Genomic DNA, 19,033 nt, shown 5'->3' with positions numbered 1-19,033 from the left:
CACAGCCCTGGACAGTGGCAATGCTCCGAGTGCTGGGGCTCCTCCTTGCAGGACCGTGTCCAACACTGGCATTTCTGTCCTTGTACCTCTTCATGGCTGCTGGGTGAGCAGCTCTTGCTCTCCTGAGGCTTGGCTGCCATCACTTGTTGGCTGCATCACTTGTCTGAAGCAGGTGGATACAGATAATGGCTTCTTAACAAAATTACAATCAACTTACTCCTACTTTGTGGAGGACAAGCCACTTTGTAAATCCTTCAGGGAGCAGGACAACACAGGCCAGGGGCTGTGCAGTGACTGTCCCAGCCCTCCCCACCCTTTCCTGGGGACAGGCTTTGGCATCACTCTCAGTCTTGCCCTTTCTCATCCTCATTAGAGATAACATTTTTCTATGCAGCATCACCAAGCCATTGTCCGAGTTCACTGGGAACAAACACCACCCTGCCCTGCTTCCCTTAGAGAACAGCTTTGGGCTCTGGGAACCCCTCTGAAGTTTGTGCCAAGTAAGGCCCAGGGTAAAGGTTGAGCACAAATCCCAGCACTCCAAGGAGCTCTCCCCCCTTGGAGGTCCCACTGTCAGCACAGAGTAACACACAGCAGGGAGGTTTATCTAGATACAGGTACTTTATTTACAAATATTTAGATTAATAGCATTGTTACATCAAATGAGGAGTACAGCAGTCCAAACAGATCCTTTCTGTGACAGAAACAGTAAGACCTACTGTAACTTACTCTGGGAGTACAGGTATTGCACCTCAACAAGCTGTAGTCATTACAACACTGACTTCACATCAGCAGCAGGTCGTGGTCCCTGGGCAAACCCTGGTGCAGCCTTGGGTTAAGCAGGATGCAGGAGCTGGAGATCTTGAACATACCCATCTACTGAGGAACAGGAGTTAAAAAAGGACTAACCAGACAAAACAAAGGGACAGCACACAAGTTACCCAAATCCTATTGTCTGCACATTCCAGTTTTGGCTTTTATTTAACATTGACTGTACAATACTCTGGTACCACTGGTTACTTACAAGTCTGAACATTGTACAGTTTTAGTGTCTAGAGAGGGATTTTCAGACTACTTTGTATTTGAAATGCTGCAATAAGCCTGATGTGGGACATTGGATTGTGGTTAAGCACTTACCCCCTTCCATTTTTAAACCATGTGAGGTTTTCCAGGTGAAGCTGCGTAAGGAGCCACAGTAAAACCCCACATTAGTGCAGCAACCATGTGACACCCCCTCACACACAAGCCAGGCTGTGGCACCCCAGGAAGGATGTACCTGAAGGCTTGAAGCAAAACCCTTTAAAGAAACCCCTCACACAGCACTGTTAAAAAAAATACAAGAGTAGTTAAAAATCCCTAGAGAGCACATGTTGTTCCAACTGTCCAGTTCAGCCTCTGCCCATTCCCAAAGTTACAGGTATAAAAGCAGGAGGTGTGCGAGAGCCCAGCCACGGCTGAAGCCCGAGAATGCCAAAGAGAAGCAGGTAGAGCACTGCTGAGTGCCGAGGGGAGGATTGCACAGTGCAGAGATGAGAGCCCCACTAGTGTTAACATCTGTGTCCCCCAGCACCGTGGGGACCCTGTGAGTGATGCCCAGCAGCTGCAGCCACAGCTGGGCTGTGCTGCCAGGGGGGCACAGAGAGCTCAGACTGTACAAAACGGGGGGTTCTTACACACTGCTCTAATGCCAGGCATCATTTTCTTCATTAAAATCATATACACAGGATGTATTTAACTGTTAGCTCAGTTCCTTCAAATTTTATACATATTTACGTTCTGTTAACAAAGATAAAGGATAAAAGTGGCAAAAAAAATGATGTAAAGCTATTGAGCACAAGAATGAAGAGATCACTTCCCTGCGCCACCCCGACCCCAGCACATCCCACAGGGAATTCTTCCAACAAAAGCACGTCATTACAGAGCCCCTCGCTACCATCGGAAGTCATTTCACAGCAAAAACTTATCCTTTACTACGGACAGCTCGAACAGTTAGAGGTGGGGAAGAAAGGCCAAAGAACCATAAAATAAACCATACAAGACAAAGCCCTGCGAAAGTGTAAAATCAGGAGTCCGGCATCAGTGCTCAGTTTAAATTATGTATCGGTGACACTATCACAAGGACAATCAAGGAAAAAAAAAACTTCTAGATTTACCATGCAGGAGAGGTTTTATTACTCTACTTGCCTTTGATAACCTGATTACATCTAAAGTTGTTTAGCAGTTTAGTACTGTGTTAAACTTGTCTCAGAGTTTTAATTAAACCCAGTAAGATGTACAGAAGATGGGGAAGCGGTCAAAAGCACCACTCCCTAGCCAGAGGTGAGGGGTCAGGAGGAGCCACGGAGGGGTCACTAGCAGCCACAGCCTTCTCTCTGGGGCTGGGGTTCGCTCGTTAGCCGCCCCCCCTGCGGGGCTGACGGTTTGTGCTGTACGCCCGACTCGGCCGCGTTCAGGTCCAGGCTTCCATCTTGGATGTTCTGGTAGATTTTCTTGGCAGCCTCCAGGAACGCGTCCTCCACGTTCTCTCCACTGCAAGAGAGCAGCAGAAGTTACTGGGGCTGAGTGCTGCTTCTGGAGGGAGCTGGGCAAACACTGCCCTGGGACCTGACGGGCACTGCCCCGTCCTCTTCCAGCCCAACAACCCAGCCCCGGGACAGGGCAATGCCCTCCTTGGTCACTACAGCCATCAGCACCAGCCCGGAATATGGAATATGTGCCAAAGCACTGAGGAGCAAAAATAAGCCAAGGCATTGAGCTACGTGCACAGGGCAGTTCTGCCAGAGGCTTAAAGACAAGGGAGCCACTATGGATCAAAATCTCTTTTTGTTACAAAGTTCTGCTCTGACAGGTGGCAGTGGGAGCCACATTTCCTGGTGGCCCTGGAAACACAGTGACACAGCCGGCCCCAAGCATGGCACAGCAATTCTTCACTTAGTGGAGGGACTGGTCGTTGCCTTCAAACCAAACTTTCAGCTCTGAACACCCAGGGGAAGGAACCCTTTACCCACATGAACACATTCCACACTCAAATAAGGCCTGAAATCCCAATCAGTTCATTTGAATTCAACCAGTCTTTGCCTGAAATGCAGCCAGAGGTCTCAGTTCCAAGTTACTTTCAAGTCAAAGCAAACAGACCAATGCGAGCAGTTCAGTCACTTACGTTTTTGCACTTGCTTCAAGGAACAATAAACCTGTTCAGAGACAGAGGTTTAAGTCAGTGCACAACACACCTCAAACAACCCAAAGTCAGACACATCATGACCTTCCCATTACATGCAAGACACTATTTTAGTACTGAACAAGGTTTTGTGACTATGTTAAGGCATCAACGCCAGCATTTCTAGAACTAAGCACAATTAGCACTATGCCAGACTGCCTGAGGCACAGCAGGAGTTTGTACATACAATTCCATGACTCTGAAGTGTAAGCTTGCAGCTATCAATGCTGAGGAATCACTTTAACATCACTATCTTGTAGGAAATGTACCAGCTCAAGAGAAAAAAAACACACCATTTTCTTCAGCAAATTGTTTGGCTTCTTCATATGTAACATCCCTCTGTGCTTCCAGGTCTGCTTTGTTTCCTATGAGGATTATCACCTGGGTCAGGAGAGACAAAGTTAGTCTGGGAAAAAGCTTATGAGCCTTTTCACTGCCACCTCCATTATTAATGAGACTTTTTAAAAAAACAAAGGGAAATATGCAGAGCAGATTATCTACAGAAGCCATGCTCCTTCTGGAGAACTCTGCTCTAGCATTCCCCACTTTGGGAAAGCAGGAACAGCATCTCCAGCTGTCACTTTCCAAGGCTTTAGGATGTTCTCATGAGATGAGGTCCTAAAAAGCAGTGGTGCTGCTCTTTACTCATGAGAGCCATACCCTGAACCACTTCTTGTGTTTGTTTAAACAGCTGCTAATCCAGACAATCTTTGAAGTTTTCTCTCATCACAGTATAGATTTCTCATCAGTTTGGAGCTAAGGTATTTTAGAGGCATTCAGGAACAGGCTGAAGAACAACAGCTCTGTGATATGGGCAGAGAGACCCAGAAGAATCTTCCTCCACAAAACCTGGTCAGCTTTTGCTGGAGATCCAATTTACATTCCAACCTAAGGACAGCATTCACCTCATTACTGACAAAGCAAGGAGTAACACAAGTCAAGGTTGGTCCAGATTTCATCCCAATTTTGTCTCCAACTGCTTCAAATAGACCCTGAAAGGTGAGTGGCACAAGAAGACTTTCAGAAGAAGCCATTTTGCTCCAGCTGCAGTAAGGGAAGTGAATCACTGCACTCTGCAAGTGGGAACAGGAGCAGCAGAGAGAACACAGGCAGCTCTTGCAGAGACCACTGCAGTGCTTTGGCCTGAGCCTCCCACCTCTTGCTCAGGGAGAAGCAATCTTGCTTTTAAGCTAAATGAAGTCCAACTTACAGTATTTGGATTGGTGAGGTTCCTTGCATCTGTCAGCCAGCTGCTTAAGTGATTATACGTACTTCTTCTGCAAAGAATCAAGAGAGGACAGTTTTAGCCTTTTATAAAATATTTAGGTGCCAACAGCAGAGTCAGCATCCAAACACAGCAACATCCATCATCCCTGTTCTTCTCCCCACGTCAAGACAGACAAAGAAGCAGCAGTGTGGACTCTCAAACTCAAGTCAAGTTTAAACCCCTGGAGCAGCTCTTACACCACCAGTGGAAAGCCAGCCCAATTCCCACTGCTAGCACACAGCTCTGCACACAGACAATGCTGATGCTGTTCTGTACAGAACACATTAAAGGGTTGCCTGTCAAATACTCTTACAGAACACAGTGCAGCAGAACAGCACTTCGGTAACAAACTGCAGAAGCTCATATTTTACTCAAGATTTGCACAAACAGGAAATACACCTACATATGCAGGAAAAACAAAGAAGTGCCTGAAGAATATCAAGAACAGCCCCAGTGGAAGATGAGAGACGTGTGAAAGCAAAAGTATCTCAATGCATCTGATGCATTATTTTTTCAGCAGCATCTTTAGTTTTCACCTCTAGAGGAAGCCAGGATGGCTCCTGTGCAGGAGCAGGCTGCTGGGGAAGAGGCCCAGGGTCAGGCTGAGGCCAGGCTCTCTCCCCACCACACCCCGGGCAGTTCCACGCGTTCACTGCGGCACAGCCGTGCTCTGGGCTGGGCCCACTGAGGACACCCCTGCCAGGTGAGCAGCGCTGCCACTGCCTCCACAGCAGCAAAATCCATGTGCTGAAGAGCAGATTCTAAGGACAAAGCCAGTTCTTTAAAACAGCTTCAACACAGGCAGGCACAGCTTGAAATGGCAAACTCCTCAGGCTCAGCAGCAGCGAGATCTTCCAAGAAAAGCAGCTCACATCATTCCCTGTGTCTCACGTGCAGCTCTTTAAGTAGTGGGGTATTTAGATAAGGTGTAGCAGGCATCACACACCAGGATGCTGCTCATCCAGGCACACACAGAGCCTTTGAGCCACAGGGAAAGACAGACAGACAGAACTCACAGGGCTGTGCATCCCAACCTCACCAAGCACACCCAGAGCTCTGCTGCCCTTACCTGGTGATGTCGTAGACCATGAGAGCTCCTGCTGCTCCTCTGTAGTAGCTTCGTGTGACAGCCCTGAATCTCTCTTGTCCTGCTGTATCCCAAATCTGTAGTTTAATTTTTTGGCCACTAACTTCAATTATTCTTGTGCCAAATTCAACACCAATTGTGTGGGGACAGTCTGCCATAACTGTCATGAAAAATAAGAGCAAAGATCAGATCTTCCTAAGACAATGTTTCCTTGCTGCAAAGATATGACTACCACAAGTTTTCAGTTATCTTTACTAGATTTTCAGTCTCTAAAAAAGCATTTTTACAGCTACAGTTCCCAAACTGCATCACTTAACCAGAAATAAAATGCTGTATTTCCTGAGCTGTTGTTAGTTTTGAAAACAGTTATAAAATTCCTTGCCTTCTCTGCTGCTCTTTGGCCATACATAGCAGAAGGCACCAAGTCAGCTGATTCCCAGTCTATCCTTGCAGAAACGGTTAACTATTTTAATGCAGTACGAAAAGATAATTTTTAGGGAATTACCAAGAAAGATACAGTTAAAAAATGTGTCACATCTTCAAAAACAAATGCCAAAGTTGGTTCAGACAGGGCAACAGCATGACTGTCCACAGGAAAACGCCAGTTTCATAAGTAGCTACAAACACACCAAATCAAGTCCAAAAAGGCATCTTTCTAGTTATGATAAACTCATGTTAATAAGCTCATCTTTGAGAAAGATCAAGAAAATACAAACAGGATGAGGATCTACTCAGGCTACCTAGAGTTAGTGGCAGTCTCACAGCAGAGGTGTTTGGCACGTTAGTTTGGTTGTACTGCTTTGGCTTGGTGCTCACCGAGTAAGAACATTCTCCTCATGGAGAAACTGACCATGTGCAAAATGGCATTTAAATAATTGGCTGATACTACATTTTCATTAAAAACAACAATCAGAAATCCCTATTTCTACTAGAAAACAAGTATTTTAACTGCAGCTTCTACCCAGTTGTTACCCCATCACAAGTAGCACATGGTGATGCCTGTACTGATAAATACCTACAGACTTACTCACTGAGTGAGGTCACAGCTGCTGCAAACCCCAATGCAACACACACGAGGAAGAAGTGCAGCTAATTCTTAATTAGTGATGATACCATACATGAGAAAATGTTTCAGCTGGGAGAGACTGCAGTAACCCCTAAACACCATCACCCAGGGCAGGCCAAGTGTCCTGCAGGGCTGCTTAAGGCTGCAAACAAGGACTCAAAGAAAAATCATTGTTCTCCTTTTGAACTCCTTAACAGCACTAAAAACTCCAACTGCTTGTGATCAAGCTACACCAATACTGAAGACATGTGAAGTTCAGTCAAGAAATTTCTCTTTGTTCATATCAAAATCCACAGAAAAGCTGTTAAATCAGATCCAGTCCTCCCACTCCTCACAGGCAGGACTGGCTGGAGCAGGTTTTGCCATTACTACATCAACATTTGTTTCTGCATCTGCTGAAGTCAAACCAAAACTGTGACCCAGTACAATCCAAACTCATACAGAGTAAGACACCAAATCGAGCTCATGCACGATGGAAACAGGCAGGAAAAAGGGATGAAGGTGTCAGGTAGAATAACTATCATGAACTGCAATACTCACACTTCTTTTCTGTGAATTGATGAAGCAAACAGGACTTTCCTACACCCATGTCCCCTGTTACAGAAAGAATAGTTAAATCATTGTTGCAACAAGCACATCTTCTTCATCCCACACAACAAATGGCACAGAGACATTCATTTCTCAGGTCAGATGGGCAGCGTTCTATCCCTGGCTACATCCTCCCATTTATCAACTTTGGCACTAAAGCTCTGGTCACAGGAACAGGCCTGCAAGTGAGAGTAGAGCAGAACACTCAAGAAATAAGTTAATTTGTATTACTGATTTTACAACTGGATCTCACAAGGTTATAAAAAGGACATCTGAAGAAACTAAAATGTAAAATACACTTGGTTCTTGCTCCTTCCTTACTTGCAATTACCAGTAAGAACATCAAAAATACTGACAACCATCCAGAACACCCCAAGAAATTGCTCCATTTCCACTGATCCTCTTGCGCAATGCCAAGAGTGAGACACAGCAAGATCTTTTAAGAACCAACTTTTCCAGAGGCTGAGCCTGTCACAGCAGCCTGACTACAAACCTGTACAATAACACTGCAGATCATTTACACCTACACAAGGTCATTAACAATTAAACAATTAACAGCAAGACCAGTTCTTCCAGGATAGCAATAAATGCAATCCCTGAGAGTCCCTGACTAAGCAGCCAAGGAAGGTGCAGCTAAAAGCAACATTTAAACACAAAAATATAGCCTGACAGAGATTTATAAGCCTCATGCAACCGTTTCCGATCAGCACTTGTGCCTTCAACATAAACTCCAAAACCTTTGAGATTAATGATGCAAAATGCTCCAGTAAATGCTAAAGCTGTAGAGAAATGTGGTGACCTGTGAGGACTGAGGTGGGACAAGCACCTACTGAAAGCAGCATGGCACAGCCACAGGCATCTCAGGTATCCACACAGCAACATGAACAGGTGCGTGCCCACTGGTACTTACCAATAATGATGTACTTAAAGATGTAAGAATAGTTGTAAGGTGCAGTTGCCATTGTGGCACTAAAATAAAAAATAGAACGCATCAGAACTGATACTTGTTCACCAAATTCAAGCCAATTCATCCAGTTTAGTTCATCTAAGCAAAAAAATTCCCCCTTCCTCTCCCCCCACAACAACCCTTTCATTCACAGTTCAAATTTGTGTAGTTCCCCACAGTCACTGAATTAGTGGCACAGACAGCCAGCAAAGTTCCCACACCGTTTGCTCTGAGCCCCTGTCAGTAAAGCCTCCAAGCAGAAACATGCTCTGAGGTAGTACTGACAATCAGTAGACTGATTAGATAAGAAAGACTTAAAGCTGTTGAAAAGCTCAGTCCCTCCTTGCTCTGCACAGTCACGGCCAGACCAGCGCTCACCCGCCAAAGAGCTGATGTATGAACTGAAAATAAAATCTGACTCCAGCACAAAATCTGAAGAGATTTAACAAAACCAGCAAGTTGGAGCTATTACCTCACACTTTTGAGACTTGCAACAGCAAAAAAGGAAACAGTGCAGCTTGCAGCAAACAGCTAAGATTTAGAAGAATGCTGTAGCAGCGTTGACCGGGGTCTGGGGCGATGCTTGTCCATGTCGGAAAAGCGGTGCAAGCCACAAATCAGATGTTCAGGAAGTTAGTTAACATCTCTGTGGCTTTGTCAGCATGGCAGTGTTACAGCAAGGCTGCTGAGCAGTTTCTCTTTTTTAAAAAGCAGCCAAAGTACTTCTAATATTCCAGAATTTTCCTGTGCTTTCCTAAATGTCGAGGGAATTAGAACTGGCTTCAGCTGTTTAAATCTGCAAGGAGTAAAAGCTGACTTACCAACTAACACATCAGTTAGCCAGGATTACACATCTGTACGGGCCAGATGTTGCCAGTTAACATAAAAGATGGGAAATGCCTGCTTTTGTCCCCGGTTTTAAGTTAAACTGGATACACTGTGATCAGTTAAGCAAGTGGAAAATTTCTAGCAGGAATTCAGCGCTTCCCTTCCTGCTCCTGCATGGCAGATAGCCAGCCCTTACAAACACATGGTACTCCTTACAAGGAACATTGCTGGAGCCTAGAAAGATTTTCATTAGGTCATGTGTCATTCACATGACGAATGAAACCAGTACTGGAAAGAAATACAGAGGAAAGCTTACAGGCCTGGGACTTTCTCAAAAGCAAAGTACTGTTCCTTGAACCACGATTAATCCCTCTCAGTGAACTGCAGCAGTAAGAAAGGTGAACAAATCTCATTCCCAGCACAGAGCCAGCAGCCTCCGCTTCCCAGCGCAGAGATTTGAGGCAAACACGCTTATCTAGACCTCGGAGGGGGAACAACTCGCAGAGAAGTTAAGAAGGGTTTACTGAGTGCCAGGCGCTGCTCTGCACCTTGTCTTCCCTCCGTGCCTGGCTCAGGAGATGGAAACACTCAGTCCTTCTATCCCAAGCAGTATGTAAAGCACCTCTGCTAAGGCCTATATAGACACACGCTGTTCTACTAAACCAAGCTTATTCCAAGATAGGAAATAAAGTGGCAATTTTGGACAGTAATTCAGCAAGCAAGGCAGCAGCTTTACTGCCTTATTTCTTGGAAGAGTCCAGAGTTACAGTACCAGCTTCAACACGTGCACTGGTTATTTTCAACAGCAGTAAATAAAGACAAGTCACTGCTCCATATTGAGTTCTAAATGAATGTATCACTGTGGAAACAACCAGTCCTTCAAGTTTCCTGAACATCTTCACACATTATGTTTTTCTTCTTCTCCAGCATGTCCCAGCACAGTAAACTGGGCATGCAAAGCATGTGTTCTTGCAGGACACTTCACCTGCCACTTGCCTTCTGAGCAGAGGCAGGACCAGCATGCTCACAGCTCAGCTCCATTTGATGGCACACAGGGCTAAACTGGGGGTTTACAAGGTAACTGGAAGTATAAAAAAGAGCTTGAAAAAGCTGATTTATACATGCAAGTACTTCAGGAGGAGAGCAGGAACTGCACCATGTTCCACAGAAAACAGCTGGGTGTTACAGCCACAAGACACCAAGAGCACCAGTATGGACCAAAGATTTGTGCATTCTGAGGATGGAAATATCCAGTAACCTATGCTGTTAAAAACCCCAAACAAACCAACCAGCATCATGAACTCCAAGACAGGGAACCAACCACTCGTGGGGCTATGAAAGCTGCAGAAGGCTGGGTGCCCTCTCTTCTTCCCAAGACCAGGGAGGCCAAGGAATGCCAAGTACTCACAAACACAGGGAAGTTTCATGTTTCTGAGCACATGACTCTAGGATATCACCATATGGTAAACAACATTGTGGTGCTGTGCTGTTCCAACCAGGGGGGAAATGCATCCTGCTATCCAAGTGTGTAAGTGGCATCACTGGAAAGTGAGGAGGACTTTAATAAAGCACGGAGAAACTGCAAACTCAGTGCAGTCTATAACAAACTGAATTTGAAGCGAGTCTCAACTAGACCTTCATTGCTAAATATACAGCTCTGTTTATTTGTCAGACTGTTTCTGTTTGCTGAGATATGTCTATTTCCATTATGCCCTTTAAGTTAGAAAATCTAACTATGCTATTTCAATACAAAAAACCATTGATATTGCATTTATTCCAAGGGTCACATTACAGAAAAGATTCTGAAATACTCCAAACCATTAGTAAAGGTCAGGATTTTTTTCTGGAGAACAGATGACTCCTTTAAATAAAAAATAAAATAAACACCCAAACAATACTAAAACAACCAAATAAGAAACTTTTACATGCTCAAATTCCAGTAAGGATTAGCAGGAATTCAAGCTGCACTCAGATCTTGGAATAAAAGTGATATTCCACAAGGACTCTGTGCTGAAGGAGAAAAAAAAAAAAATGCAACAAACTAAACACAGAAACCCTGCTGAGAATTCAGCCTTGGAAAACTGACCACCTCAGCATTTGCTGCAGACGAAAGAAGGAAGTCCAGACAAGAACAGGGCACAACAGGGGTCAGTAAATTCTAAACTATCAGCTACATGTCAATGCAAGGCGTTGATATGTTGATAACCATCACCCATCTGTAAAAACTCGAGTTCTGCCTCCACCCTCTCTGTTCCAGACATGTGAATCTCAGTAGTTCCAATATGGGGGGATGGGGCTTTCCTCTTGGGAGAGCTGCGAGGGCAAGAACTGCAGGGCTGAGGAAGTTGCACATAAATATCCACAGCTCAGCCTCGGCCACTGCTGGCATTGTGCACTATGACATCAAAGTTAACCAGCCATGAATTTACTGTTAAAAGAAAGCAGAAGTTTAGTCTGGGAGCTTGGCCTACCTGCCATCCTTCTTCCGGGAAAGTCTGCCAGCTCAGAGCAAGCTTTGGCTCCCTTCTCCCAGGTAAGGCTGCCCTGGAGCCCAGAGCATTATTGCAGGATGGCCCCTGGCCAGAGGATCGTGCCTCACTGTGCACAGATTTATGCTCATTTCAAAGCCTGTACAATTCATTTCTGCATTATATTAAGACTGGCAATTTTACAGTGAGCAGTGTCGCCAAATCCATTTTCCACATACCGACAACTTCTTTATTTTTAAATAAAAAGTTGAAGATGACCTTAATGAAGATACCAGTACATCTACCTCCTCTAATCAACAAGCACTACACAGATATTTAGAAATCTCACTGAAGCCTTATTTCAAGTATCAGCTACATCTGTACACCCTGAGATAAGATTGTTCTGGGCACACTGCTGTAACATTCTTTATCACAATAACATAACTGTAAATATCAGATTCATACCAGCCTTTGTGAGACTTGTGCAGTTCCTTCCAGCTCAAGGACACGGTTTTAACTCTTCACTGGATATCATTTGCATTGAGAAATGTAGTATCTGTATGCTCAACAAGAAGCAGATGTGTTATGAGACCAGAACCTGCATGCAGAGGGTTTATTAGACACTTCTGTGGTTCACACCATCAGCTGATGGATGGTCCATGTGCAGGGATGAGACCTGGGGAAAAAAAACTACAACCTTCAAACTCAGCACTGCCCAGTTTTTACTGGTTCCCTGCAAAGCACAGCACTCTGCAGCAGGGAACCACTGGTTAGTTACTCTGAAGCAAAAGGCATTTTGTAGTCCATCTGGCCAGCCAGGTGTTCTGTGCACCATTCTTCAATGGTGTGCAGCAGGAAAGGCTCTCACAGTTGAAGCTGCAGACTTATTTCGATATTAATTAACAGACAACATTAAGATTGATAAGGGGGATGAGCTGGAGATAGGTAGAATTGCTTCATTTCACAATTGCACTTTTCCCCTGATAAAGGCTTTTGTCAAGCACACAAAACAATGTGGTTCAACTTGTACCTTACTTCAGCAGGCTACCAGAAGCAGTCTGTGAGTGCTTCAATTGTGGTCATCTGTAAGATCACAGCACACTGGGAGGTAGTAACAGTTCTGTTATCAATTCATTCAGCCAAGCACTGAATTCCCATAGGTCTGTGTCCACAGCAAGCTATGAGGTCTGCTACAATTAAATTCCACTGTGGTTCTCTCACTTTCACACACCAAAGACATTCACGTCTTCCTAAACCACATCAACATCTTGGCCTTCTTTAAGATGATGCTCTGCAGCCACCCTGCTCTACTTATTTATTCGTTTTTGCAGGCTTGGCTTTACAAAGCCCTGCTGTGCCTGATCCCTGAGAAGTGTCAGAGCCTGCTGCAGCCTTCGCACCTGTCTGACAACAACACTTCTTGCTGGCCAGTTCCTTACTCATCCCTCAGCTCTTCCAGAGTCATCCCCCCTGGCTTCCCCCACTTGGATTTCACCAAAGCATCAAATTAGCACAAGACAGTAAATTTGGCTGAGCTGATCTTTGACACCCAGCAGCCTCTGTGAGCTGCTGTCCAGGATCACTTTGCATTTCCGTATTATTCCCACACCCAGTACTCTTTCCCTGACAGCACACGAGGCCTGCAGGCTCTGGGGCTCAGACCCACCAGCTGCAGCCCTGCAGAGCCCTTTCCAGGCTGTTCTTGAAGAAATGCATTTGATACACTCCTCAATCATATGGAACACCTTAACCCAGCCTGAAGCCTAGAAGGTTTTTCTAAAGGCTTCACAGGCCTTCACTTCTCCTTCCTACAGGAGGAACTTCGTCTTTATTTTTAAATCAAAGCTACATAACACACTACCTTCACTTTCTGACTTTCCTCACCAGCTCTACAGTCACACCCATGTTGTGCTGGTTATCCTTCTACTGGTTTCACATACTGCTTCATTAACTTACTCCATTTTGCTTCCTAAACTTCCTGCATTTATATGTGCACACCTCAATTCTCCCTAACCACACCCCAGCAGCAGGGCTGACCTAATCACTGCATACCTGTCCTCCTCAGCTCGAGCACCTTCTGCCATGTCCCTCCTCTCAGCCATCCTTCATCTACTTGTATTTTCTCACTTATCCCACTCTCCTCTTCCTACAGAACACTCCAACCTGTAGCACATGTCTGTTCACAGCAGGACAACAGAGGTCCAGAGACATCAGGTAAATTTGGGACAGTATATACAAAACCAGAAGAGTTTTCTGTCATTCCAACAAATCAGAACAACACTCTGCGTCATCACCTTGGAAAACTAAAGTCACAGACATTTTAGGTAAAAATTAACTAAGATCTACCTCCTGTTTCAGGAAGATACAGCAAAATGAGAACCAATCACAAGCAGGTTTCATTAGATGCCCAGGAGTGAGCAGGTAATTTTAAAATGTTATTTACATTTTACATCCCAGTACCTCCAGTAGAACAGGTTTGTTTCCAAACTGCTGTCCTTCATACGGACTCCTCTTTTTTTTTTTTTTTTTTTTTTTGTTATTCATAAAATGGGAAAGGAAAAGAGGAACTTCTTCCTTCCACTCAGATTTATAACATTTTCAAATCCCTACAGGAAGCTAGCAAATTCCTTTCTAAACCGTATTAAATTGTGACATTTAGTAATTAAATTCCCCAAGGTTTGTATTTTCTTCCCATTCCCGAGCAATGCCCAAGCACAAGGGCCCCTCAGTCCAAACCACGACAGGAATCAATCCCGGCCAATACTTTCCATAGGATAACATCTGGCTCCTGAAAAGGATGTGGTGACTTGGGGTTTGATATGATTTAGGATACAGTCAACCTGAGTAAATCTTGTTCGCTAAGGGGTTCTGTTACCTCTGAAAGACGTCCCAACAACACAGATCTACCCCGTTTCAAAGCAAAGGCCACACCAAGTAACCTCCAGAGACACTGCCAGAGACACCCCAGTGCAGTCACCCACCTCTTCCTGGCTTTAGTACAAGGATAATTCAGTACAACTCCAAGAGAAAGCTCCCAACAGATGTTGTGGATACTTAAAGTGTGCTGCAAACAGGCAATGAACAGTTAGGAGAAAGAACAGAATTTCACTCTGTTTAGCCTAAATAAGCTTTGACAAAAGAAACAGCCTAGAATACTTTCACTGCTTTCTCAAATAGGAAGTGGCTTTTCCTTCAACCCTCAAAGCCATTTTTCTGTCAAAGTTCATGACGGCACACGTCAATATAACAACTAAAAGCAGAGATAACGCTGCACATCAGCTACATATACGCTACAATATACACATACACACCCTACGTGCAACTGCAACAGCTCGTAAGGGGGAGATATAGAAACATATATATATAAATACCGCTTGTGTTTGCTGGTGGCGTTGCCGACTGTGCAGTGCAGAGGAGCAGTGGGAGGCGGCGGTGACACAGAGCAAAGCGGCCTAGTCCTGCCCGGCAGCCTCACCCCTCTCGGCCCGGCCGCCCCCTCCCCTCCCTGCCGGCCCCGGAGCCCGCCCGCAGCGTCCTCGGGGCCGCACGGCGCCCCGCGGGCCCGCCGGGCCGCGGCTCGGGGAAGCACCGGGACGAAGCGCCGCCGACCGGGACCCGCCCCGGTCCGCCCGGCCCGGTGGAGCCTCGGCACGGGGCCTGGCGCGGCAGGCCCGGCCGGGCGGGCGCCCCTCCGGACCCCCGTACCTGTGGCTCGGGGCTCAGGGAGCTGTGCAGCGCGGCTGTGCGGGCGGTGCCCCGCGGGCTCTGTGGCTCGGCTCGGTCCGGGCTCGCTCCGCTGCCTCAGACGCGGCTCCGCTGCGCCCCCATCACCCCCGCAGCCAAGATGGCGGCGCCCCTCGCACGGGGTTTCCCCTCCCACTCTCGACGGGCGCCGGGGCCGCACAAAGAGTGGGCGCGAGGGCGCCGCAGCGCAGCCAATCACGGCGGCCGCTGCCCGGCGAGGCCCCGCCCATCCCGCCGGCGCGAGGGGAGGGGCCGGGAGGGGCGGGAGCGCGCGCTCGCGGCGGGCGGCGGGGCGGGGCCGGGGCGGGGCCGCGCGGGAGCGGCGCGAGGGGCGGGGCGGGGCGCGGCGGGAGGGCGCGCGCCCTCAGGCGGAGGAGAAGGCGCGGCGGCGCCTCAGGGCGGAGCGGGGCCTCGGGCACCGCGGAAAATCCCGGATTTCCGCGCTTTGCTTCGTGGAAAAGTGGGAGTGACCCGCCCGGAAGCTCCAACTCGCCCGGAAATGGTGCGAACGGGAACAGCCCGGCACGGTGCAGGTACGGGGCTGTAGAACAGTGTCCAACATCTCTGAGGGGCTGCAGAGCTCGGCGTCTGTCTCCAGTAACATCATCGGGTGCTTTGCCCTGTCCCGTGAAATTCTCTGAGTTATTAATTTGGGCTTTGATTATTTTGAGTAGGCTTTTTAAACACTTGTGGCAGGCGATACTAAAAACCTAAAACCACCATATACTGCCCAAATCTCACAGCTCAAGGGATTCAAAATATAAATCGGTGGTTCAGGAGATGAAAAACTGTATCAAAAAATTTCCCCAATAAGGATTTTCAGTCCCACACATTTTGAAAAGCATCGAATTCTGTTGTGTATCAGTGTCCAAGATTCAAATTGCAGCTTCCCCCCTGCTATAACAGTTTCTGTGGCAATATTTTCCCGGAATGGGCATTTTCCATCTCCATTACTGTAACATTACTAATTCAATTTTCTTAGTGCATCAACATCCAGGGAATCCTCTGCTTTCCATGAATCAGCCACCCCCTAATTATTGCTCAACCTCTACCAGGGAAACACTGCATGGTAGATAATACTCCACGTTATCTGGGCAGAAACCTCACACAGAGTGAAAAGCACTGATGAAAAACAATTAGAATTTTTTTCCCCTTTATCTACATAGTAAATAAATAAATAATGGAATCTCTTGAGTAATAAAAAGGTAAGATTTAATAGAAAAATACAAAATCTGCTGGTGATGTAGTACAGGTGTAGGACTCCTGTCAGTTATTGTCAGGGTTCTAACTTCAAAACGGATAACACTGTGCAACAGAATCCTTTTCAAGTTTTGCAAGACCTTATATGGAGTGACTTTTACTAGAAAAATAGGTCAAAACAAGCCAGTGAGAATGATTTCCACGAGAGGGAGTCTTTACACGGAAAATGACCTGACTGTTGTGACACAGTTGCAGTCTGGTTTACTGACTTGAAAAAAATACACTTCCTTGGTATTGCCCCAAATATTAATACTAACACAGACACTGTAATGAGAGGTTTTAAAATGCAGAGTTGCTCAAATATCACACACAAAAATCCATTGAGTACTCTTCTATCTATGATCCAGTGTTGGTAGAGCCAGGCAGGCGGGGTGAGCTTCCCTGTTTGTACAAGGTGGAATTCATGGCAGGTAATTATTGCTGTTATCTATGGAAAGGGCAACGGGCTGCACAGCCTGCCAAGGGTGGGAGCGGCTGATTGGAGCAGCAGCTTCTTTTCCAGTGGAAATTCCAAGCAGCCCTTTCCCCCAGGCAGGCTCCTCTAGCTCCCCGTGGGGTTTGCTCACCCCGCTGCCATAAAAGTGAAGCAGAACATTGCACCTCTCCAGTCACACTCACAGGGTGGCATTTCCCCCTCCAGTGGCCATGGAGACATCTCCAGGATTACTCAACAGCTCTGAAAATCATTTTTATCTGGAGTCTGGCTTGTAAGGAATTTTAATTGTGAACAGAAACGAGAAGCAGTTTTGGAATAGAATTACTTTTTGTTTCTTACCTGCAACAAAAGTAAAAGTCATTACCTAAATATGAGTAAGATTCAGTTTTTAAACTGAAATTCCCAAATATATTTTATGTAAAACTGCCTTCCTTTCTGAGATGATGTAAAAGGCAATACAGTTGCTTCAAAACTCCTGGTTTTGAATAGCTTTATATGCTCTGCTCAAATATTCCTATAAAGTTTATAGTTCACAAAAGAGATGAGTGAGAAGGATCGAGTAACAGCATCTGCATTTCTTTGATTCTTTATTCTTGTGAGTGCTTGAAAGCCTGCAGCAGTTTTTCAGCAACAGTTATTGAGAAAAGGCTGACTTCAGCCCGTTCATTGTGAACATCTGGACAGAACCTAACAACAGTAATTAAAACCCACTAAATTGGTAACAATACCAAATTGCCTGGGATGAAATCCTGCTCTATCGTCCCACCCTTCCCTGTGGATTTCTGCTGGGTCAGTTCACTCATGAAAAGCCTTTTCTACGTGTCTCTTTCTGAGGTCTCTGTCAAGAGAGAACAGCATCCAAATTTTCTGGTCACGTGAGCCTTGCTCTTGGGTTTATTTTTGTACCACAAACCCCAGGAAAAGTAAAGACTCCGAGTTGATGCAGTTGATAGAAGGTTTGAGGATTTTCTTCTTTTCAAATAAATTACATAGAGTGATCTATAGTATCTAAATATGAAAATATCTAAAAATCTAAATATGATTAAATTACACATCAGCATTCATGAAGAACGTGAAATTGAATGGATTTTTTTATCTGCAACACTCTGTTTTCCCTGAGGACAGCAGTAAGGAGGCCAAACTGTCAGAATTTAAACTGTCAGGCCGCAAACAGTCAGTAAAAGGTAGCTAAAGTCAGGTTTGTCTGTCTGTCTTCTTCCCCTGAACCCCAACTTCATCTTCTGGCTTTGCTCAAGTTTCTCTAGACAGAGACAGAAGGGAGAAACATGGGATTTTTCAGGAACTAGTTTGAAATACACTTCTGTGGGAGTTGATCACGTAACACTGGATTGGTCACAGATGACTAACTGGTCTTTACTTGTATCTTATTTTTGAGTTGCCCAGTTCTCCTTTCATCTCTTACCATTTCAGTTTTGTGGTGTCTGTAGAAATGTTCCTGTGGTCATTTTTTTTTTTTAGTTCCTTCTTTATCTTTTTTAGTTCCTTCATCTCATGTAAAATAGGCAGCCCAAGCCCACTGGCACTTCTACAGTCTCAAAGCTTCAAATTAAACTTATAAATGATAGAAAAACATTTGGGCCAGTGGTAATTCTGGTGCCAGTAGATGCAGCTCAGCTGGATTCTCTCTGTCAGTATTTCATGGGAATGGCACTATGGAATGGAAGTGTGCCCCTTTCCACATGGATTTCAGCATTAATATTGAGAAATACTTCCAAATACATAACAGCAGTGAGCCCACTTGACAGGGTCAGTGCTCACCATGACTCCTTTTGTCCTGATAAAGATAAATCTGAGCTTTACTGACTTTAATTGACTTATTTTGAAGATCACCTTTCAGCTCTGATGCCTGGTTCACTTCTCCTTGAACGTAATCCTCAAGCATTCAAACTTCTACATGTCCTTAGCAAGTAGCTTCTATTGTAGCACAAAACCAAATCGTAGCAATAGAAATGCCTGCAAAATACCAGCATCTGCTTTTCAAAGACATGCAGGTGCTGTGGTTTTCCTGGCTGACATGACAACATGCCCAGAGACCAGATCCTGACAGTGGTGAAAGACTTCGTGAGTCAATCGTCTTGCACAAGGCAAGATTTGATCCACACAGA

The 19,033-nt window shown here is 45.6% G+C and overlaps 1 protein-coding gene across 2 annotated transcripts; it reads right to left on the bottom strand.

Moving 5' to 3' along the window:
* Positions 1 to 600: 600 nt before the first annotated feature.
* Positions 601 to 15,344, bottom strand: RAB14 (RAB14, member RAS oncogene family). Of its 2 annotated transcripts, none has more exons than XM_010397840.4 (8): positions 11,933 to 12,023; positions 8,136 to 8,194; positions 7,178 to 7,231; positions 5,554 to 5,731; positions 4,428 to 4,494; positions 3,511 to 3,598; positions 3,161 to 3,191; positions 601 to 2,529 (listed from the first exon to the last, which is right to left on the bottom strand). In XM_010397840.4, the coding sequence occupies exons 2-8, from the start codon at positions 8,185 to 8,187 to the stop codon at positions 2,352 to 2,354; spliced, it is 648 nt and encodes a 215-aa protein (XP_010396142.1). In that variant the 5' UTR covers positions 8,188 to 8,194; positions 11,933 to 12,023; the 3' UTR covers positions 601 to 2,351. The 2 variants fall into 2 exon arrangements, with proteins under 2 accessions (XP_010396142.1, XP_039417476.1); XM_039561542.1 differs by lacking the exon at positions 11,933 to 12,023 and adding an exon at positions 15,173 to 15,344 and having other exon boundaries at positions 602 to 2,529.
* Positions 15,345 to 19,033: the final 3,689 nt, after the last annotated feature.

Source organism: Corvus cornix, chromosome 17, assembly GCF_000738735.6.
Source record: "Corvus cornix cornix isolate S_Up_H32 chromosome 17, ASM73873v5, whole genome shotgun sequence".
NCBI classification, from domain to species: Eukaryota; Metazoa; Chordata; class Aves; order Passeriformes; family Corvidae; genus Corvus; species Corvus cornix.
This window is presented reverse-complemented; position numbering and strand designations above follow the sequence as displayed.

What these genes read in the sequence shown, in the direction of transcription:
- RAB14 (XM_039561542.1), bottom strand. Translation starts at nt 8,187, where the DNA reads ATGGCAACTGCACCTTACAACTATTCTTACATCTTTAAGTACATCATT. An exon ending in TCAATTCACAGAAAAGAAGT is followed by an intron (nt 5,732 to 7,177) that starts GTGAGTATTGCA and finishes TTTTCATGACAG; the next exon opens with TTATGGCAGACTGTCCCCAC. An exon ending in ACCTCACCAATCCAAATACT is followed by an intron (nt 3,599 to 4,427) that starts GTAAGTTGGACT and finishes CTCCTGACCCAG; the next exon opens with GTGATAATCCTCATAGGAAA.